Source organism: Notamacropus eugenii, chromosome 2, assembly GCF_028372415.1.
Source record: "Notamacropus eugenii isolate mMacEug1 chromosome 2, mMacEug1.pri_v2, whole genome shotgun sequence".
Taxonomy (NCBI): domain Eukaryota; kingdom Metazoa; phylum Chordata; class Mammalia; order Diprotodontia; family Macropodidae; genus Notamacropus; species Notamacropus eugenii.
In genome coordinates this window covers 351,972,296-351,995,785 of record NC_092873.1, presented here as the reverse complement: position 1 = coordinate 351,995,785, position 23,490 = coordinate 351,972,296, and the positions used below count along the sequence as shown (strand labels likewise).

The 23,490-nt window shown below is 42.1% G+C and overlaps 1 protein-coding gene across 2 annotated transcripts in view; it reads left to right on the top strand.

Annotated features, from left to right (window-relative positions):
* IGF2BP1 (insulin like growth factor 2 mRNA binding protein 1) overlaps positions 1–22,660 on the top strand; it is a 60,511-nt gene extending 37,851 nt beyond the window's left edge. The window contains exons 4-15 of one of the 2 annotated variants that reach the window (XM_072646137.1): positions 1,249–1,300; positions 3,236–3,299; positions 6,329–6,610; positions 7,740–7,874; positions 11,473–11,595; positions 12,508–12,643; positions 14,134–14,256; positions 14,793–14,912; positions 15,521–15,595; positions 16,941–17,072; positions 17,598–17,711; positions 20,738–22,660. In XM_072646137.1, the coding sequence (XP_072502238.1) occupies positions 1,249–1,300; positions 3,236–3,299; positions 6,329–6,610; positions 7,740–7,874; positions 11,473–11,595; positions 12,508–12,643; positions 14,134–14,256; positions 14,793–14,912; positions 15,521–15,595; positions 16,941–17,072; positions 17,598–17,711; positions 20,738–20,830 (1,449 nt within the window). In that variant the 3' untranslated portion in view covers positions 20,831–22,660. The remainder of the gene's footprint in view (positions 1–1,248; positions 1,301–3,235; positions 3,300–6,328; positions 6,611–7,739; positions 7,875–11,472; positions 11,596–12,507; positions 12,644–14,133; positions 14,257–14,792; positions 14,913–15,520; positions 15,596–16,940; positions 17,073–17,597; positions 17,712–20,737) is intronic. The other variant, XM_072646138.1, reaches the window with a different exon arrangement.
* Positions 22,661–23,490: the final 830 nt, after the last annotated feature.

The window sequence follows — 23,490 nt, the reverse complement described above, 5'->3', positions numbered from 1 at the left end:
CTCCAGACCTCACCACCACCACCAGCTTATCTTCTCATAAACATCAGTCTATCTTCCCTTGACTGAAAATTACTAGTTTTCTCTAGTGCCTTGTACACATCATTTGATAGTCCAAGTTTGCTCATTCCCTGCTCATATGCCCCAAGGCTCCCTCTTGGCATTAAATCCTAGAATCTGAAAAATTGAAAATGATCTTAGAAAACATCTAGTTCAATCCGTGTGCCTAATGGGTGAATTCCCTCAGTCTGAACATCCATTGTTATGGGCAGAGTCCTATACTAGCTTCTGGTGCAAATTCAGATGAAAGAAAGATGGCAGTTCCTACCTTCAGGTGTTTTCCAATCATAAATTATTCCAGGGGCACTGAAATAGGATGCATATACCAGAGATATATGCGTTGCTCTTCTGCAAAAGTGTTTCCAGCTGGGATGAGTCATACATGCAAATGTGGCCAGCAAGCTTTGTCAAATCATGTGTCTCCACATTTTTGGAGGCGATACAGGTCGGAAAACCACCAGCTTTCATCACAGCTTTGCTCTCTAAGGATTAAAACAAGAATGGGAATGACTCCTCCCTCACTTGTCTGGCCTGTCACCTAGGCCCTTGGGTAGACTAGAATATCCACATTGTTTTTTTCTTCTCCTTCTTACCCTCACTGTCAAAAGGTTATGGACTCTAGGCAGCTGGTGGTGTTTTGGGTAGAGCACTGCCCTGGGAGTCAGGAAAACCAGATTTCAAATCCAGCCTCAAACGTTTACTAACAGTGTGACCCTGGGCAAGTCACTTAAACCTCTATTTCAGTATCCTCATCTGTAAAATAGGGATAATAATAGCACCTACCTTGCAGGATTGTTATGAGGATCAATAAGATAATAAGTGTAAAGTGTTTAGAGCAATGCCTGGCACATAGTAGGCACTATATAGATCGTTGTTATCATCAACATCATTATCATTATTATTCTAAATTCCCTTCCCCCACCTTAGTTCTTCAAGATTCCCTGAATAGGTCTCAATGCCCTCTGGGAGAGGTCCTACCCCTAAGCAGGGGTTTTCAGAAGTGTAGACCCCCATAGAGAATTCAAGCTTCTTGAGGGTTGACTGTTTAGTTTTTGTCTTTGTATCTCTCATCAATGCCTGGCACAGTGCCCAGCACAAAGTAGGACCTTAAATGTTTGTTTGGTTAATTGAAGTGGACCTTGTAGAAGACTGGGATGGTGTGCATCATGAATTTTTTCTTTGCTTTTACAGGTGTTGGACAGCCTGCTGGCTCAGTATGGCACGGTAGAGAGCTGCGAGCAAGGTAAGAGGGTGAGATGGAGAAAATGGCCATGGTGTTTGGAAGGGCTGAGAAATCTTCAATGCCCATGAGAATATGTGGTTCACTAAAAAGGAAGGGTAGGACAATGGCAAGAACCTCAGCCTGAGGGTTTCATGTTTTAAGTAACATGTGTATTTCAATCATGTAAAGCAAAGAAGTGTGGGGCATTTATTTATGCTTCAATGGTGTCAAGTACTTCAGATCCTTAATGGGCTATGGCCACTTTGGGTCACCATACTTCCATAAAAACCCAAAGAGCTAGATCAAAACCTGGGGAGCTTTTCAGAACCTGATGACCCAAATACGGAAAATAGATGTAAAGAAAGCTGATGGGATTGTTTATCCTATAGAAAAAAAGGCAGGCTATCAGGTGATTTAATTGAAATGTGGATTAGTTTATTATAGTCAAATGTCCTCATATATATGAGAGCTTACTAGGTTGTAAACTCTTGGGGTAGCCAGAAGGCAAAGGGGATGTACCACTGTCCCTGGATTCAGGAGATCCAGTTCAAATCTCACCTCAGGCACTTGATATTTACTAGCTGTGTGACCCTGGGCAAGTCACTTAACCTCAATATCTTGTTTATCTATACCAGGAGCTATTAACCTTTATGGAATTGTTTGTATTTATGAGGGGAGGGATGTCACAAAATCATAGAATTTGGAGGTTGGCAGTGACTTCAGTGGTCATCTAGTTCTATCCACATGTGAAAAGTCTCCCCTCTATAACATGTCAGATACATGGTCTTCTAATCTCTGCAAACACCACACCCCACTTCTCCCCAGCAAAGAGGGAAACTTGCAGGGTTTTAGGATTTCAATTTTCTCTTCTATGTCAGAAAGGATTAGTCTCAGGGAATCTCTGGATTTTTTTTTCCAATTCTGTGACTCTAAGTTAGATATTGTCACAGAGAGAGAGAGAGACAGAGACAGAGAGACAGAGAGAGAGACAGAGACTCAAGATACTAGAATGGGCACCTACTTCATAAGTGAGTGGTATAGTCTCTTATCCTCAGAGATCTGATTGAAGAGAATAGACTGTCAGTCACCTGTCCAGCATAGGTCATACATTTCACTTGCCTGAAAGCAGGGGGCTAGACCAGATGCCCTCTTCTGGAACTCTCTTCCTGCCACTAAGGCTTTATCATAAATACCAGGATGAAACTCACATCGTAGAATCATCATGCTGCCCAACATTGTTCACAGCCTGTGCTAACAAATCACTTTGGGCTTGACTAGACAAGCAGGGTTAAGCAGGTGACTTGAAGAGCCTGTAGTGAGTTTCACTAGTAGAGTTCGGGATTCCTAGCTGTAGTTAACACTAGAGTTGATCTGCCTGTTTTTGTAGCTAAGGATGGATTATTTACATTTTGAAATACAACAGAGGCTTATTTTAAAATGTAAAAAACCATTTTTAGGATTCTGAGCTGTGCAAAAACATCAGTAGGCTGGCCAAGGGCTATAGTTTGCCAGCTTATGACTTGGATGTCTTCTAGGGAATCAGGCATCTAATCAAACCAGTTCAATGCTCTTATCTGCACAGGTGGGTTCACTCAGTATTTCAGGATTTGAGAGAATAAGTTTTGAAAATTTGGTTTGAGAGGATTCTATCCAGGGTTTTTCATTAGTATTCCCACATTTGGTGGATGTATCACTTAACCTGTCCTGGAATAGTGAAATAAGAAAGACAACTTTAAAAAAGCAAACTGGGGGGTAAATTTGCACTTGTCTCTTGGAAAAGGTGGGTTTGGTGACAGTTACAGTTCTTACTTTGGCCAGTGTGCCACAGCTTTGGGAGGCTTTTGTGATGTGAACTTTCTTAAGAATGATGGGCTTTTTTAAGCCTTGGGAAGGGGGTGGATGTGGGAAGAAAGGTGGCTCCCTAGTTCTGACTCTGGCTTATGTTTTCTCCTCTAGTGAACACTGAGAGCGAGACGGCAGTGGTGAATGTTACCTATTCCAACCGGGAACAGACCAGGCAGTGAGTTAGCTGGGAGATGGACACTATTGAGGGGAGGCTTGGAGGTTGAGGGGGAGGAGGTTTACAGTAAAGAGGACCATACTGATTTTTGTATACTGTGTGTCTCTTTGGGTTGCTGTGAGAAAAGTGTTTTGGAAACCCTAAAGGGTTGTACAAATATGTATAATAGTGGTAACTTATTTTTATCGTCTGAACCACAAACCTCTCTTGAGAGTGACCTCAGTTTTCTTTTTTTTAGTTTTAAGTAATATTTTATTTTTTTCCCAATTATTGTAAAAGATAACTTTTAACATTTAAAGAATTTTTAGTTCTAAATTCTATCCCTGCTTCCCTTCCCTTCCACCTTCCTGAGACTTAAGTAATCTGATATCGGTTATAAATGTGCAATCATGCAAAACATTTCTGTATTAGTCATTTTGTGCAAGAAAATTCAAAAAAAGGGGAAAATAGTATGCTTCAGCCCATTTTCAGATGACATCAGTTCTTTCCTTGGAGGTAGATAGGATTTTTCATCATGAGTCCTTTGGAATTGTCTCCTTGAGAATAGCTGTCATTCACAGTTCTTCATCGTACAATATTGCTGTTACTGTGTTCAGTGTTCCACCCACTTCACTTTGTATCAGTTCTTTTAAGCCTTTCCATTTTTTTCAGAAATCATCCTGCTTGTCATTTCTTATAGCACAGTAATGTTCCATTACAAACATATACCACAATTTGTTCAGCCATTCCCCAATTGAGGGGTGCCCCCTAAATTTCAAATTCTTAGCTACCACAAAAAGAGCTGCTATAAATATTTTTCCATATATAGGTCGTTTTCCTTTTTAAAAATCTCTTTGTGATACAGACCTAATAGTGGTATTGCTGAATTAAAGGGTGTGGACAGCTTTATGGCTCTTTGGACATAGTTCCAAATTGCTCTTCAAAATGGTTGGATCAGTTCACAACTCTACCAACAGTGCATTAGTGCCCCAGTTTTCCTACATCTCCTCCAACATTTATCATTTTCCTCTTTTGTCACATTAGCCAATCTGATGGGTGTGAAGGTGACCCCAGTTTTCCAGTTGAAGTAGAGAGAAAACAAGGGATAGAAAACCCTCAAGGTTAATTGATACTTCTCTATGTTAGGATTAGGTGTTTCCAAGGACATACTGGAGCCTACTGAGAGGGAACTGGTCTCTGGAGTTCAGCCTGCTTGCTAAACAGGCCAATCCAAGGGTTCTTTGCTGGCTCAATGGCTCCATCTATTGGTTGAAAGGAGGCCCTGCCTCCTCTCTTTGGGAAAAGCAGGCATTCCCAGAGGTCACAGGCACTTTACATAAGCGGGATTGTTCATTTCTTATAAACGGTTATCTTTGTTTTAGGGGGCACAGCAATATCAGATTCCTGTAGTGGGGTCAGTGCCCTCACTCTAGGCATTGTCTCCAGTTATTTGGCTTTTTTTTGGAGGGTGGAGTGGGTGAAGTTTATCCCTTTAATCACTAAAATTTAGACTCCAGCAGCAGCTATCTATTTAAAACTACACGTCAACTTCAATTTCTTGTCTTCAGCAGTTCTCCTGTTTCTCTTTGCTATTCTCTTCTTTATATGTCTTGATGGTTTTCATGCTCCCAAGAGCAAGACACATGGTGTTCTTTCCCCTCTCTTTTCATTCTCTTGTGTAAAAGCCTCCCTGCTGCTCAGCCAGTCTGCAGTGCCTTTGCCTTGTCCTGTAGATCCACCAAAAGCTACAAACTATTCTTAACACTTTCATTCTACTTGTCTTGGGAGTCCTTTATCCTGCTTGGTTCTGTCACTCAAAGCTCATGGCCCCTAAGAAAACTTCCTTGGAAAATTCTGACTGATCACTCTTTTGCTCCTTGTCCGTCTTCAACATGGGTAATACTTAGTCCAAAATAGTGTCAAACTATTAGTTTGCGCTGATTGTTAAGAGTACTTAGTGTTCCATCTCAGGCTTACCAGATAGCCTTCCTCTTTTGTATTCGATATTTTTAGTACCTTGTCCCAATTTGGACTTTGCTAGTGAGTAATGCAGGAATTGTGTTTACTTGTGGCTTGTGTTTACCCTTGAGTAATTAATATGCCACTAATTAGATAAGTGCTCTGGGCCCTAGTTGTCTTGGCTTTTGCTGAATATATAGTAGTCATTTAATGAATTTTTGTTGATTGAGTGAATGATTGGAGATGATCTCTTAGGTTTTCTCCAACTGTATAATTCTCTATTGGTGTTCTCTGAGCATAGCTGGACTCTGGTCAGGCCAATGCTTACTGTTAATATGGAATTTTTTTATGCTCTTCACTCTCCCCATGCCAAATCATAATAAGATTTCATATGTAATTCACAAAGTTAAAATATGGTTGCAAACTAACATGTCTTTCATGTCTCCCTTTGCATCAGAATGGGAATTAATTCCTTAAGGGAATTAGGGACTCTGTTCAGGTTGAAAGCTACTACCTAAGGGTGGGGTAGCTAGGTGATACAGTGGATAGAGAACCAGTGCAGGAGTCAGGAGGACCTGAGTTCAAATCTCACCTCAGACACTTGATACTCACTAGCTGTGTGACCATGGGCAAGTCACTTAACCCCAGTTACCTCTTCCTGGGTCATCTCTAGTCATCCTGATGAATATCTGGTCACTGGATTCAATGGCTCTGGAGGAGAAGTGAGGCTGGTGACCTGAACAGCCCTCCCTCACTCAAAAAACAAAGTCAAGTGCAAGTCATGTCATCATTTCTCTGATGGCATGGTCTTCTTCAGCAATGAAGGACGAACACACACAGCAACAGCAACTACCTAAAGGTGGTGATCAGGTCTCTATCCTTAGACTGGATAACTCACTAAAAGATTCTGAATCATATTTCTTTGTTGTTAATTTTAGACTAAAAGATCTCTACTTGTGGCAGTGGTTAATACTTCCATGGCATTTCTCCAGTTCCAAGTGCAGTAAATGGATTGAGCACACACACACTTTCTCAATTTCATTTTGAGGTTGATGGGTACATGGTTAACTGTCTCTTCCCTGTACCCACAGAGCCATCATGAAGCTGAATGGTCACCAGCTGGAGAACCACTCACTGAAGGTCTCCTATATCCCTGATGAGCAGATGGCTCAGGGTCCTGAGAACGGTCGCCGGGGTGGCTTTAATTCCCGGGGTCAACCCCGCCAGGGCTCACCTGTGGTGGCAGGTGCTCCTTCTAAACAACAGCCGGTGGATATTCCCCTGAGACTCTTGGTACCCACCCAGTATGTGGGTGCCATCATTGGAAAGGAAGGAGCCACCATCCGTAACATTACTAAACAGACCCAGTCTAAGTGAGTATATATATGTATATGGTTGGGGATTGGAATGTGGGGTATAGGAGAACTTTGAAAATCCTGATTAGCGTTGGGGCTAGGGGAGAAGGTGAAAGGGATGATGTTATAGATCTGATTCCTCACTTCCAAGAAGTGAGTTCAGTGTCACTGATGTATTGTGTCCTCCCCTTTGGAGGGCCAGGGCTTCCCATTCCCTTTCCTCTTATTCTATAAATATCAGATGAGGAGGAAGAAATTGGTTTGGGTGGTGGTGGCAGGAAATGACTGGATGAAAATATCCAGTAATATAATTGCAACTGATGTCAAGGAAGGAACCATCCTCCAAGACATTACTAAGCAGGGCCCACAGTGTGTGAGTGTGGTTGAGTATTCCCTCATAGGATGAGAGGCTGGATTAGGTTATTACTGACAAAGTCTCTTCCAGTTTAATTTTGATACAATAACTCTAATTTGAGTTGAACCACAAAGCTGACATTGATAGAGGGCAAAAAAGTTCCCTTTGATAGTCATTTTCATACCAGATATCTTTGTTTTACTGAGTACAAGTGACTAAGGCTTATACTATTTGTTCATCTATTCCTTTTTGAGTGATTTCCCTCCCCCTCCCCAGCTTTTTTGCTAGAGGTTGAGGTGTAAAATGTTTCTTTATTTGTTTAGTGTTGCACCCCTCCCCTTAGGTTTGTTTCAAAGTCTGCATGTGAAACTTTGAATATGACCCTAGAGCAGGAGTTCTTAATCCTTTTTTGTTTCATATATGCCTTTGGCAGCAGGTGATAATCTATGAACCATTTCTCAGAACCATGTTTAAATCATAATTGAAGAAAATGACAAATTTCAATAAATGAATATGAAAATAAAAATTTTTTTTCTGCTTCTATGTTCACAGACTGGTTCTCCTTACTCCCATCTCTGTGTTAGGGCCGTCAATGTGCCAGCCCTCATTAAAGCAATGTCAGTGAGACCAAAGTCTGCACCATGGATTTCCTGGTGCCCTCTCTTTCTCCCTGTACTGGGCAGCTTTGTATTTGGCTTTGTACCCATTTAGGGGCTGCATTTCCTGGGTCAAATACAAGAACCAGCACTCTGCTGGGAGGATATGATAATCTCTTACTTTCTCAACCCTCAGAATTGATGTTCACCGAAAGGAGAATGCTGGAGCGGCTGAGAAGGCCATCAGCGTTCACTCTACCCCGGAAGGGTGCTCTTCTGCATGCAAGATGATTCTGGAAATCATGCAGAAAGAAGCAAAAGATACCAAGACGTAAGGCTATTTTACTCTTGCTTTTCCTTTTCCCAAATCAATGTCCATTGACCCTGATTTGAGATGCAGATCATCTCTGTGTCATTACTTGCTGCTTAATGTTTTATTGCATTAACATACCATAGGGTTTTTTTTTCTTTTTGGTTGCCATCATGCAGTTAATTGAAAGATACCCCCTTTATTTCCATGTCATTATGAGGAGTAACATTATGAGTATTTTGGTATGTGTTGGACCTTTTTCTTCCTTGCTGACCAGCTGGATCATTGAGTCTGAGCTGAGTCACTTTTCTTATGTAATTCTGCAGCTCAAGTCAGTTGGTCAGCTAGTATTATGAAGCTTCTACTATCAGGCACTGTGCTAAGCCCTGGAGATACAAAGAGGGAAAGAGCTCTCAAGGAACATACAGTCTAATAGTGCAAACAACATGAAAACAATTATGTGCAAGTGAGGATAAGTAATGAGCCGAACAGAAACATTAGTGGTAAAAAATATCAGAAAAGGCTTCTTGCAGAAGGTGGGCTTTTAGTTGATATGGGGAGGAAGCCAGGAGATGAAGAGGGAAAGGATTTCAGGCATGGTGGACAGTCAGTGGAAATGTATGGGGCCAGGCAATTTAGTCTTGTGCATGGGACATGAAGCCAGGATAATTACAGAACACATGTAGGGGAGTAAGGTGTAAGAACACTGAAAATGTAGGAGAGGGCCAGGTTATAAAAACCTTTGAAGAGACCAAACAGGATTTTATATTTATCTTGGAGGTAATAGGGAACCACTGGAATTTATTGAATGGTGTGTATGAGAGTGTGTGACATGGTCAGACCTGAGTTTCAGGAAGATCACCTTGACAGCTGAATAGAAGATGGGCTGGGGAGAGTGGGGAGAGGCACGAGGCACAAGGCAGGGAGGCCAACAAGCAGGTGATTGTAATAGTCCAGATGTGAGGTGATGAGGGCTTGCAGCTGGATGGTGGCAGGATCAGAAGGAAGAAGGAGGTCCAGGTGAGAGATTACCTGGATAAAATTAACAGGACTTGGCAACAGATTGGATGGGGAGGAGTGAGACAGCGAGAGAGTGAGGAATTGAGGATGACACTTAGGCTGTGAAGCTGGATGCTTGAGAAATATAGTAGTGCCCTTACCAGTAATAGGGAATTTTGGAAAGGGAGAGAAATTGAAGGGAATGAGGTCAGCTTTAGACTTGTGTTTAAGGTGTTGAAGCGTCCAATAGATAATCTGGAGGTTAGGCTGGATAAGTAGATCTGAGATTCATCAGCATGGAGATGGTAGTTAAAGTCAGGGGAACTACTGAGATCACCAAATAAGACAGTGCACAGGGAGAAGGGAAAATGGCCCAGGAGAGATCCCTGTGAGATCCCTCTGGTTAGCAAGCTTTACCTTGATGAAAATACAACAGAGAAGATCGAGGAGAGGAGGAGAACCAAGAGAATAGTGTCTTGTAACTGAGAAGAGAGTATCATGGAGGAGAAGACTGACTCACAGTGTCAGAGGCTGCAGAGAGGCCAGGGAGGATGAGGATTGAAAAAAGGTCATTATATTTTGCAATTAAGAGATTACTGGTAACTTTGGAGAAAACAGTTGCAGCTGATTGGAGGTCTGAAGCCAGGCTTATAGGGTTGAGAAGACAGTGAGAAGAAAAGTTTAGATGACCTCCTCAAGGGGTTTAACCACAAAAGGGAGGAGAGATGTGGGGTATTAGCTAGTAGGGATGGTGTGGGTGTTTTTGAGGATGGGGAAGACATGGACATGTTTGTGGGCAGTAGGAAGATAAGTGAGATAGTAGGGATGAGAGAGACAGCAACCTACTGGAGAAGACAGGCTGGGATGGGATCATTTGTGCTGTTAAGAGAGGTTTCCTTTGGCAAGGAGAAGAGTCATCTCATGTGAGGGGGAAGATAAGTGGGGGAAGGCATTTGAAAGATGAGATGTGAGAAGAGGGAGATCTCATTGAATGACCTCATTTTTTTCAATTAATATGAGGCAAAGTTCTTAGCTGAGAGGGTGGTAAGAAGGGGAACCATGGGAGATTTGGGGAGGGATAAAAAGTTTTGAGAGAGCTACTGCGGTGAGGGGAGTAGGGAGATTTGAAAGGATTGCCTTTCTGTAACGATGGCCCTGTTGAGATTATGTAACATATTTGTAAGGGACTCAGTCAGTACATAGTTTTTCCAATAGAAGTGAAGAGCACTGATGGGAGAGAGAGGACCTGGGTTCAGATTCCACCTCTTACCCTTATTATACTTGTGCTGTATGAGCTTGGTAAAATCACTTCATCTCCCTCAGTCTCAGTTTTCTCACATAAAATCTAGGGATTGGGTCCTAGTAGTCAGAGTCAGGTTGAATGCATCGAGTTCCTGATTCCTTGTCATCTGCCACCTTTGCCAGTCACTATGTTTTGGTGGAGTCATTTGTAGTTTACAATTCTTCTTGAAGACTGTTCATATCTTTGGATGACTTGTCTTTTGGAGAATGAAATATTTCTGCTGACTCTCAGTATATTTTAGATATCAGACTTAACATTTATTTCTTAGTGATGTCAATATTTCTGTCATTTCTTTTTGGATTCTATTATTGATTTAATTTGTGCAAAGCTTTTAAATTTTGTGTAGCCAAAATAGTCTTATTTTCTCTTATGTTTTTTGCTATCCTTTTGTTTTCAGTTGCCCTAAATTCAACTCTGTATTTCTACCAATGCCTTTACACAAAGTTATTCAGTTAAACAGACATTAAGTGTGTTCTTTATGCAAAATGATGTACATATTAAGAATGAAACAGTACTCCACTCAACAAATGTGATATTCTCAGACTCTTGCTAGGTGTGCAACCCTGGGAAAGTCATGTAACTTTTCTGAGCCTCATTTTCCTCTTTTATCAAATGGGAATTGTAAGCAGTTAACAAGATTGTTGAATCAAATGAGATGACATATATAAGACATTCTGCCATTAAATTGCCATATAAATTTGAGTTGTTAATATTATAATTGGGGATAAAAAGAGACTGAGACAGAGGGCTCCTGAAAGTTTTGAGGAGGGTGAAGATACTTTCAGTTAGAAGATATTAGGGAAGACTCCATGGGGAATGTGCTACATGTTGAGCCTTGAAGATATGAACAAATGAAAAGTTTGGAAATAATGACCTAGACTCACTACTGGGTTTTATCATTGTACTAGCAGTGGAAATCGCCTATGTGTTGTCCCTTCCTCCCCTATTAGAATAGCAGTAATTATTGCTTTACTTTTCAGTTTGTATCTCCAGCATTTTGCACGTTTTGTTTTGTTCAGTCATTTCAGTTGTGTCTGAATGCCACCACTTGGGGTTTTCTTGGCAAAGATACTAGAGTGGTTTATCATTTCTTTTTCCAGCTCATTTTTCACAGATGAGGAAACTAAGACAAACAGGGTTAAGTGACATGTCTGGGGTCACACATCTAGTAAGTGTCTGAAACCAGATTTGAACTTGGAAGATGAGTCTTCCTAACTCCAAGTCTGGTGCTCTATCCACTGGGCCACCTAGTTGCCCACAGTAATTACTTAAATGCCTTTTCTCATTCATCATTCATTCTTTTTCTTTTTTCTCAAGAGCTGATGAGGTCCCCCTGAAGATCCTGGCCCACAATAATTTCGTGGGACGTCTAATTGGCAAAGAAGGACGAAATCTGAAAAAAGTGGAACAGGATACTGAGACCAAAATCACCATTTCTTCGTAAGACTTTCTCCTTCATTGCTCTTTCCATAAGCAGAGAAGTAAAATGCCAGGGTTGTATAAGCCACAATCCTTTGGGATGTTGGAGACCCCTTCTAATGCTGAGATTTTGTGTATGTCTTATTAGTCCAGGGAAAACATTTATAGAAGAAGGGACATAAACTAATTGACCTTTCTGATGTCTCCTAACTCTTGTCTTTCTTGAGTCTTTTTTCACTGCATTGGTCTTTCCATCCTTACCATTCGAATTGGGACCCAAGACTAAGGGATTCTTGTCTCTACTCCGTCTCCATGCATTTATAATAAACTCTCCTAACATATGCTCTGCTAAAATGGGAAAGGTATTCAGGTGGCAGTGGAGGAGAGAACATTGGACCTTAATTTTTCCCTTTGAAAGTATCATGCTTTCTCTTCTCCTTAGTCTCTTCCACCTCTAGACCCTTTTCTGTAGGTGAAGCAGTCTACCTTCCCTGTTCTTTTTCCAAAGAGATATGGAGCCCAGTAGATCTTTTGGATGAAACTATCCAGCCATAATCTGTTTTTTTCTTCTATCCTGGTGCAACCAGCTCCAAATAGGGTGATCTAGTAGTCCTAATCTTAATGGGGGTTGTATAATTTTTGGCAATCCCTTAGGATTCAATAAACCTATTTTAAGTATTTCAATATACTTTTGATTAATCTCATGTGGTCCTTCTAACCTACTCTGGAGGTGCAGATAGTCTGGGCTGGTCACTCCCATTATTCTAGATAAGGGGAAGTGACCCTGAGAGATATGATAAGCTATTTGCCTTAAGAGTTATAATGCATAATACTACCTTTTTAATAATCAGGTCTCTAGACTTCCTATTTGGGACTTGGCAGTAACCTGTGGGAAATAACCTTTTAAGGTCTTTTCTTTTCTCTGCACCTCAGGTTGCAGGACTTGACCCTTTACAACCCTGAGAGGACCATTACTGTTAAGGGCTCTATTGAGAACTGCTGTAAAGCTGAGCAGGAGATTATGAAGAAAGTTCGTGAGGCCTATGAGAATGATGTAGCAGCCATGAGCGTGAGTATTTAGAAGAATAGGAGAACCTCCTGGACTCCTCATCTCTTCTAGTTTTCTGTCCATTTGTGAGTCTTGTGTGAGGGATATAGAGGTCACTTCTCTGGTAATATACTTTTTCAAATTTCTAGATCATTGAAAGCTAAGGAATAAGTTTGCATGTTGTATGACTTGAGAAAGCCCTTTCTGGGGAACATGAAAACATTCCCAAACCTTGCTGTCTTCTCACCTTAGGGATGTATTAAATGAAGTTTTGGAACTTAGAAGAGAGGTACCCTATAAATTCTGGTAATGGACCTCCCCGAAAGGCATTGTAATATGTAAATTGTAAAGGTTAGTCTTAAGAGTTAGACCAAGGTTCAAGTCTTTCCACTGGACCTACATTGGGTATGTGACCATGGGCAACCCTTAGGACTCCTTGAAGAGGAAACCTCTCCTTACAAAAAGAAGAAAAAGGGGAAAATTTTTAAAATTACTGAATTTATTTATCTAGATGTGTGTGTGTACACACACATACACACACACACACACACACACACACACACACACACACACACACACACACACACCCTCTCTCTCTCTTTCTCTCTCTCTCTGTCTCTGTCTCTCTCTCTCTGTCCCTAGAACTCTGAATTCCAAATTTGAAGTATTTAGAGGTTACTATAGTGAGGTTTAAAGAGGTAGTGTGATAGAGTGGGTAGTGTTGACCTTGAATCCAATTAGACCTGGACTCAAGTAGCCTCTGACACAGATTAGTTAAAAGTTGTAGAATCTGCTAACCTGCCTGGTAGGGGATTGTCAGTATTGATGAAATCACACACCCAGTCCCCATCTTTCCTCTCCCATGATTTCTCATTCATGCTCTTTCTGGTATGTTTGCCTATGGTCAAAGCCCAGTACCCATGAAAACAGGTGTAATTGCCATGTGGCTCATTTAACCTCATAGACAGGAAAGTTCTGTTGCCCAGTCAGAGCCGCCTCCCGGATGTACAGTTGTTAGTTACAAAGGACTGATAAAGGAATGTACCAGCGGTTGCTGTTGGAATTGTGTTCCATTGATCATGTGTCAAGAGAATTTTTTAAAAAATGTCTTTAAATATTTTCCAGAGTGGTATAAGTGGGTACAGTGTAGATTTGGAGAGCAAAGGGATCTTTGTCTAGTCCAATCCTACCCATTTTACAGATGAGGAAAGAGAAGCCCAGAGAGGTTATAGAAGACATAAGCAGCAGAGCTGAGATTCAAATTCACTCTGCCTCAGTGGCTGTTTATTTTTTGTCTATGTGGTCTGGTTAGACCATGGCTGTTTACAAAAGAGACATTTCATATGTGTAAGAAAAAATATCATCTAGGCAGATTTATGAAAATGCACACATCTTCTCTATAATGGTCCCTGTTGAAATCCCATGAACATGGATTGTGGATATATTGCCAGGCTCATTGCGGTGTGGGGGAGACTGTGTTAATTGCCTCTTTTTCAATATTTCTTCTTCAGCTACAATCTCATTTGATCCCTGGCCTCAACTTGGCTGCTGTGGGCCTCTTCCCAGCCTCATCTAGTGCTGTTCCTCCACCTCCAAGCAGCGTCTCAGGGGCTGCCCCCTATAGCTCCTTCATGGTAAGTAGAAGAATTGTTTTCAAGGGACCTTCCAAGATGTTCATTATCTCCTCTTTCCCCTAATGGGTTAAATCTTTTTTTATGAGCACCTGAGCCTGAGAATTTCTCTAAGAAGTGTTTGGGTGGAGTGGGCTAGCATTCTCCTGGAGTGGCAACTCTTCTATATGCCTGCATTGAGAATTCTCTTACCCCAGTATCTTCTGGCACTGAATCGTATGTCATATGCCAGTCCAAGTCTTTCCTTAGTTTGTTAGCAAGCGAACATTCCCCATAGTCTTTTTCTATACCTTCCTAATGTCAGTTGCACCTACAGATACTGTGTATCTTCTCTGACCACATTGAAAGCATAAAGAAACCGTTGCCTCTGGGCCAATCCAGCTAGTTACTAGGGAGGGTGGTATAGCCTCCTGGTTTTACTTGTCGCTATGGAGTGGGGTAAGGGCGTAAGAAGAGGAGTTGAGGGGGAAGAAGTATGTAGGTGGGAGTGATGTTAGAGCGCTAGCAGGCCCTCTTGGTAATGTTTCTTGCTTTGGTAGCAGGCTCCAGAGCAGGAGATGGTGCAGGTATTCATCCCTGCCCAGGCAGTGGGTGCCATCATCGGCAAGAAGGGACAGCATATCAAGCAGCTATCAAGGTTTGCCAGTGCCTCCATCAAGGTGATTTGCTCATTCTTTCTATTCTGGGGCAGGAATTTATCCCATTCCATTCTAACCCTCCTCCAAGTGCCTCAGTGAGGAGAAATGTGCTTCCAACTTTGAGAATTTCTATTTGTCTATACTCAGTCCCTTCTTGAAAACTGCCTTGAAAAAATTTTTCATCCTGTGCTTTGAGCGCTCTATTGGAAGAATGGATTCCTTTAAAAAAGGAGAAACAGTGTGGTCAGAAACAATAAGTTTAGAGTCGAAGTAGTTTGAAAAGACTCAAAGAGTCACCAAATCCCAGTTAGTACCCTACAGTATAACCAGTCTTTAGTTGAAGGCCTCTCATTGCTTAATGGGGGGAGGGAAATCAGTGTGCACCTCATTTATACTTTTGCGTGTAGACAAAGCCGTACTTGACTAGCCTTTGGAAGCTTTAGGATGAGAATGGAAAGCATCCCAGCTTGGTAATCTCCTTCCTTAAAGATTCAAAAGCTCTTTGATGTAAGCTTTTCACCAGTTATGCTAGGAAGGCTAGCTTTTATGTCTCTCTATTATGGATTTGCCAACGGAAGTAATAATTTGAGAGTTGATAAAGTTGGAGTCCTTTATGTTTGGGTTTCCAGATTGCTCCTCCAGAGACCCCAGATTCCAAAGTTCGGATGGTCATCATCACTGGACCCCCAGAGGCTCAGTTTAAGGTATTTCTACCTTGTTGACCTGGATTTTACTGCCCCCTCCCCTCCCCTCCCCTCCTCTTCCAAAACCTTAAACTTGCTACACTCTGAAACTGTGACTCCAAGGGGCCCCTGCCAAGGTCTCCTGGACCCCACTAGCTTTACAGTGATTATCAGTAGTAACTGTTACTATTTCCCACTTTTGTTTTCTTGACCTCATTAAAGGAGCCATGCCCTGGCTACTTCTTAAACAAGCCTATTCAACGATTGAGCGTTGCCTCACCCTAAGTGAGTACCTGCAAAGACCTTGGCCTAAAGGGCCCAAGGTCTCCCAGTGCATCCTGGGCCATCTCCAGTCATCCCGAGGAATATCAGGTCACTGGATTCAGATGGCTCTGGAGGAGAAGTGAGGCTGGTGACCTGCACAGCCCTCCCTCACTCAAAACAAAGTCAAGCGCAAGTCATGTCATCATTTCTCTGATGGCATGGTCTTCTTTGGTAACGAAGGACAAACACGATTTCCACCTCGTTACTTTCTTGAGGAAGAAATGAAGTCTGTTCAGGAGGGAGTCTGTATTTTTGCTTTTAGTTTTCAGTTTATATGTCAAATTGTTAAGCTTCACTTGCTGTTCTCAACCCAGTAGGCCATAGGGCTACAGTTTGTGTTTTTTATTTTTTATTGTTATCCTCAAAGTCCCTTGTGTTCTAATCTCCTTTTCTCTAATCTCTTACAGCCAGAATAGGGAATCTCTTTTTACTTATCATTGGGTTTAGTTCCCAGAGAAAGTCCTGGCCCTCCATTCTGTCTTTGCCTTCTAGGGAAAGTAGGAATTAGGCAATCCTTAAGTGTTAAGAGCAGGAGAACAGGTTGGATTGAGAGTTTGGCAGCTTTCCAGGTCCTTCTGAATCAGGTCTTCACTAAATTGCTTTGTGATTTGTTTTGAGGAGTCTGTTACATTCCTGATTCATTCATTCCTGATTCATTCATTCATTCAATTGCAAGAGGATTCAGTTCTTTGATGATCTTTTCTCTTGTTACTCTGTGATAGCTTGGATCATGGAGCATTGTAGGGCATTCTACCAGGATCTCAAGCCAACAGAGCAAGAATGAAGAGAAACAGATTTCCCAACTCACTTTCCTCACTGTCTCACTCGGCCCTAAATAATTTCTACCAAACCTATTGTGGTTGGGTAGGTGGTTACCCTGACCTGGGAAAGGGGTTAGAGAGATACAGAGATAAGTACAGCTAACTTTTCCATTTGACTGTTCCCTCTCCCACTTTTGCCTTAAGGATAAGAAATTCAGTGCTTAAGATCCGTACTTTTTGCCCAGAGAGGACTTCTGCTTAACCCTCTCTTATCTCCCTAGGCTCAGGGAAGAATCTATGGAAAACTCAAGGAGGAAAACTTCTTTGGTCCTAAGGAAGAGGTAAAACTGGAAACCCACATCCGGGTGCCTGCATCAGCAGCTGGCAGAGTTATCGGCAAAGGCGGCAAAACTGTGAGCCATGGAAGGTGGGGGTGGGGTTGGGGGGGGCAGTGGATATGGAGAGGTTTCAACCTCACTGCTCAATCAAACAGCAAAGTGGAAGGAAAAGGGTTATTGGACTTGGAGTCAGAGTACCCGGATTAAAATGTTGACTACTTGAGTGAGTCACTTAACTGAGTCTCAGTTTCTTCTCACCTCTAAAATGAAAAGTAGAGGGTGCTAAGGAGTGGACTTGACCTTCTCTATTTCTAACATTCCACAATTCAGATCCTGTGTTCCACTGAACAAACATATTTCTCCCTTACTTAGCAACTCTGACCTTACTGCTCAGCCATCTGACTGTCTGATGAACACGTGGCTCTGCCCCCCACTAACTTTCTTTGGCCTCTTCTACTCTCCATACCTCACCTTCTGCTTCTTACTTTTCGACTGTGTTCCCTCTCCGCTTTTCAGTCCTGATGTGGCTTCATCCTTGTCTTTAGCCCTTTTATTTAGCCCTCATGAGCTAACCTGCCCCTACCCCTACCTTTTCTCTAGGTTAATGAGCTGCAGAACTTGACAGCAGCTGAAGTGGTGGTGCCTAGAGATCAGACTCCTGATGAGAACGAGCAAGTCATTGTCAAGATCATTGGACACTTCTATGCTAGCCAGGTAGGATGTTTGGGAGTCCTAGGATTTCCCGGGAAGAGAGGCTCCTTTTGGTTCCTAAGAATAAGAGGAGGCTCTGGAATCTGGTCAAGTCCATTCCTGGGCCTCTTGGTTGGGTTGCATCTTTCTTTTTACCCAAAGAAGGTATCTGCTGATTAATGAAAACTTTTGAGGAAAGACAAAATATGGATCCCTTACATCAACTGAATGTTGTATGTATTGGGAACTCTTGGATTCTGTCCTTACTCCTTCTCAGCGCAGTTCTAACTTATCTCCTCTCCTTCCCTTTAATCCCTCAAATAAAATCCCATGATGTTAGTGTGGTATAAGTTGGAGCTAGGTTGTGAAGGTTTTAAATGCCAGAATAAAGGAGTTTGGTTTTGATATTAGAGGGGATGGGGAGCCACTGGAGTTTCTTGAGTAGATAAATTAACAGAAGTATGCTTGAGGAAAATGTCCATCAGCTTAGAGGAGGATAGACTGGAGAGAACAGACACTTGAGCCTGAGGGGAAGCCAATTAAGAATCATTTGGAATTGTCTTTTATGTTATTTGCTCTTAATAATTAATTTTAATAGGACAACTAGGTGGCACAGTGAATAGAGTTCTGGGCCTGGAGTCAGGAAGACTTGAATTCAAATCCAGCCTGAGACATTTGCTTGGTTAACTGTTGTCCATTCTCAGAGAACCAAAATAATATCACCATGTTGGGGTCAAGGTATAATGTGTCTGTCTGTGACTGATCAGACCAATATGAGTTCAGAATACTACCACATGTTGGCTACAAATAGTCCAAATGAACATTTGGAGTGGGGATGTCCCCAAATTTACATATCTCATGTTTCTTCTGAGCTAATGCAATTTTGCTTTGCTCATAGAGCACATTGTCTTCTTTGATATGGGCAGGCTATGCTGGGTGGGCCTGTGCCAGTGTCTCCCATGTCTATTGATCAATTTCAAAGTTCTTTAGAGAGACCTTGAGAGTGTCCTTGTACTGCTCCTTCTGACCTCCATGTGAGCTCTTGCCTTGTAAGTTCTTAGGAAAATAGTCTTTTAGGCAAATGTACATTTACCAGCTCAGAAAGCTGTCAGTTGTGTGACCCTAGCTGGGTAAGTTACTCAACCCTGCTTGCCTCAGTTTCCTCATGTGTAAAATGAGCTGGAGAAGGAAATGGCAAACCTCTCTAGTATCTTTGCCAAGAAAACTCCAAATGGGGTCATGAAGAGTTGGACACAACTGAAACAACTCAACAACAACCAAATTAATTTTAATAGCCCTTTCTAGTTTGGAACGTGTTTTATACATTTCTTCATTTGAACCTCATACTATATCTGAGTGTTAACCTATAAAAAATGTCTGAGGCCACATTTGAACTCAGGTCTTCCTGACTCAAGGTTCACTCAGTGCTCTATTCACTGGACCACCTCGCTGCCCACTACTAGCATTTAGGAGGATCAGAAAGGCTCGTCAAAGAGGATGAGATTTTAACTATCCCTTGAAGGAAACCTGGGAAGTCAGGACGTGGAGGTGAGGAAAGAATATTCCAGGTATGGGGATCAGTCTGTAAAAATGCTGGAGTTTTGATCTAGTTACAACAAGGAGGCCAGTGTCATTGGATTGCATGAGATGGGGGAGTAAGATGTCATGTTAATTTGACAGTGGAGTGGAGGAGACAAGACTTGAGGCAGAGAGGCTAACCAAGTGGCTATTGTGATAACTTAAGTGTAGGGGCAACTAGGTGGCGCAGTGAATAGACCATTGGCCCTGGAGTCAGGAGGACCTGAGTTCATAGCTGTGTGACCCTGGTCAAGTAAGTCACTCAACCCTGATTGCCTTTCTCCATCCCCCCCAAAAAGAAGTAGCTTACTTGTGAAGAGATGGGGGCCTACACAAGTGTGGTAGTTGCTTCAGGAGAGAAGGAGCTATGCAAACATGAAAGTATCTTTGTAACATATTGTGTGGGGTAGGGGGAGGATATGTGTGAAAGAGTAGGGAGTCTCATGATGGAAAATGCTATCCACATCTAGAGAAAGAACTTTGGAATGTGAGTGCAGATTTGAAGCATACTACTTTTACTTTTTTTCTTTCTTGTGGTTTTTCCTTTTGTTCTGAATCTTCTTTCACAACATGACTAATGTGGAAATATGTTTGATATGATTGTACATGTATAGCCTATATCAGATTGCTTGCTGTCAAGGGGAGAGGGAGAGAAGGGGAAAAATTTAGAACCCAAAATCTTATAAAAGTGGATGTTGAGAACTAAAAGTAAATAAAAACTTTTTTACAAAAGAGTGACACCTAGCTTTCAAGCCTGGATGACCGGGACAGTAGAGGTGCCCTTACCAGTAATGGAGAAATTCAGAAGTGGGAGAAGGGAGAGTGGAGTAGGGAAAGATAATGACTTTAGTTTGGGATTTTGTTGAATTTAAAATATCTACAGGACATCCCATTTGAGATGTCTATTGTGAAGTTGGAGATAAAAGTCTGGAGGTTAGGAGACAGGTCAGGGCTGGATGAGTAGGTCTGAGAATACTCATCATAAAGATAAATGATTCAATTCGTGGATGCTGATGTGGTCACCAAGTGAAATAGTATTAGTGACAGAAGAGGGCCTTGGTCAGAGCCCTTGGAATCACCTGCCTGCCATGGACGAAGATCTCCAGCAAAGGTTACTGAGCAAGATCAGTACGACAGGTTGGAGTAGAACCAGGAGAGAGTAGCGTTGATGGAAACCTAGAGTGAAGAGGGTGATCTGACAGTGTCAGTAAATAAACTGATGGTGCTCTCTGACAACGTTATATCATCCCTGCCTCCAAGTTCCTTAAGTACTTGGTTCTATAAGATGAGTTTGTACCTACTCTGTGAATTCAGGGGGTTTGAAATACTAGTGAATGAGCTGATGGAGAGACATGGGATGGATGGTACTTGGTGTCTGTTGCCTTCTTCAGTGCATCTGAGGGTTTTGAGCTGCCCTAACTTCCTTCCAACACTGTCTCATTCATTTTCTTAATTTTTTTTGCCCTGGACAGATGGCCCAGCGTAAGATCCGAGACATCCTTGCTCAAGTGAAGCAACAGCACCAGAAGGGACAGAACAACCAGACTCAGGCACGGAGGAAATGATCTGCCTCCGATCCTATTGGCCCAGGACAGAAAAAAGTAGAAATCAAAGGAGAATGGCAGGCTTAAGAATGAATGGGAATCAGGGATGCTCAATCAAAATATTGAATCAGATTTTCCCACTCGTCAAAACAAATATTTCCATAAAGAAGACCAATTATTCCAAAAGATCAAACCAATTGACTCAACCCTATGATCTGCTTTTCCTCTGGGCATTCCTTATCCAAATGATAGCTCAGTGTCAATTGCTTTTAAATGTGGATTGTATTCCAGTCCTTGTTCTCCTAGACCAGGGAAAGAAATATGAATTTTGTCAGGGTTTATTGTCCCTCTGCTCCATATTGAATACCATAATGGGACCTCTTGGAAAGGTCAAGTTTTGCCTTTGAAAACAGTATCCCCAAACCTTCCTCCTCATTTGATGAAAGTATTTTTGCCCTCGTGCCTCAGTGCACTGTATTCACTCATGGTGGTTTCACCATTCTTGCAATGGGAGAATGGGAACTGTTGATGCATGTTGACCATAGCCCTAGATATTTCAAAATTGCCCTAAAGGCAAATTCTATATTGCTCATTATCCTGGGGAATAGACTATAATAACCATTCTTACCCTTTAAACTCAATAGAATGAGATAGAAAGGGGAAAAAAAGTTTGAAGTACAATGATCCACATTTAAAAGAGTTCCTTGGGATTGATCTGAAGCAGATGACTCTAGGGGGAAATTGACACAATTTCTCTAGTCCTTATTAGGGTTTTCTCCCATGGAGCTCCCCACCTACCACATGGGACCATATATGTGAAACTATGTCCATGGCAGGGGGCTAGCTGCCATCCCCAATTCCCATCACTCTCAGGCTGATTTTATATTTTTAAAAGTCTGTTTTAACAATTGGATGTGAGAACGGAGAAGGGGGGAACAATAGTTCCCCCTTGGCAAAACCTCAACTCCATTGAGGACCTGGGTAATCCCATGGTGCACCCACCCCTGGCCCTTGGGGCTGGGATGAGATGCTATCAAGTCTCTCCTATGAGAGCAGACAAACTGTGGGGAGCACTGACTAGTCTTGGGAAAGCTCATGGAAAATGAGGAGATGAATAGTCCCTCTTTTTTCCTCTCTGAGAATGGGACTTTGACTTCCATTTACCCTGAGCTCCGTGTAAATGTTAAGTCCATTAACTAGCAAGTGTTCCTCAACAATCAGCCCATCAGAAAGGGATGCTGCTGTTCCTACTTTCTCCTGATGGATTATTTGTGTAGCTGTAAGCTTATGTCCTCCCTAGCTGCTGTTGGCCCAAAGAAAAGGTGCTTAAAAAAAAAGAAAGAAAAACCTAACACCCTTGGGAAAGGGTTAAACAAAGATAAGCTCACTTTCCCAGGTTTAACAGATGTGGGTTTGGAAACACTGACAAGGCCAAAGGAAGGCAATAGCTGACAGTTTCACTTAGATCCATCATTACCTGGTGGAGGTAATTACCAGTGTAGGTACCATCTAATTAGCTGATTGTTGCTGGACACCAAGCCAGGTGATGAACTTTATGACACCCTGGAAAATGCTGTCGCGTGTGTTGGGAAGAGAGGAAGGTCTGTGCATTTGTGGGAAAGCCACATGCATGAAGTTACCTTCCTTCCCACCTTGCAACAAAACCCGAGATGTGGGCGGAGTCAGGTGATGCTGTGTGTGATAGTAAAACTACCTCAAGGTATGAAGTTACCTCAGCAATTGTCCCTAACCCCTTTATATTTTTTTTTTTTTTTGCTCCCTTTTTCCTTTTTTTTTTCTTTTCTTGGCTTGCTGATATTTTATATAAGAGAGAAAAACAAAAAAGCGAAAGAAGCTGATAGTCTTGAATATTTTATTTTTTTAATGAAAAAAAAAAGAAGAAAGTTATGTTTCATAAATTTCTTATACATGAGCCAGTTACCAGATAGGAACTCTGTATGGAGAACAGGCCTAGTGGGAGAAAGACTGCTGGTGCCCTGAGGAACTTCCCTGGGGCAAAGCTAGGGAAAATATTGAAGGTGGTGGGATTCAACTGCTCCACCTTGAGTTCGACTTTCAGAGTCCAAAATTGTTTGCCCCAGCTGGAGAAGCCTTGTCTATCTGGCTCTTTGCCCAAACTCTGGGAAGTAAAATGCAGTGTGCTGTGGAAGGTCTCACAATGGCCCTCATCAAGATCAGGAAGTCTTAACAGCCCACCACTTTTGCCTCCCCCAGCCTTCATTTTCCTTGGTCAAAGACCCATCCAGCTGGTTTTCCCCCACTTGTGGCACTGTTGAAATATTTTGCAAATATTGCCTCTGTTTTATTGAGGAGAAAAGAAATCAAAAGTGGAACAAACCAACCCTCTAAAATTTCCCCCGGTCTATCTGTGTTCCAAATTTGGGAGCCAAGACTTTATGCACAGAAGAAAAACAAAATGCAGGGTTGGCCTGTCTGCCCCCAAGAGAGGCCTACCTGGTTTTTCATTCTAGTTGCATTGTCTTTGTTCTTTTTGACCCAGTTCCATCTTTGCTGCTTCTCTCCCTCTCGACCTGTAGGGACAAGCAGATACTGTTCCTGTTCTCAAAGTCCCTCACCTCCTTTTCATTGGAATGGTCATATTTTAAACTTGGAACCTGGCTTGGAGCATTTTTGGTCTTTAGGTTGGTGATAGTGGGGAT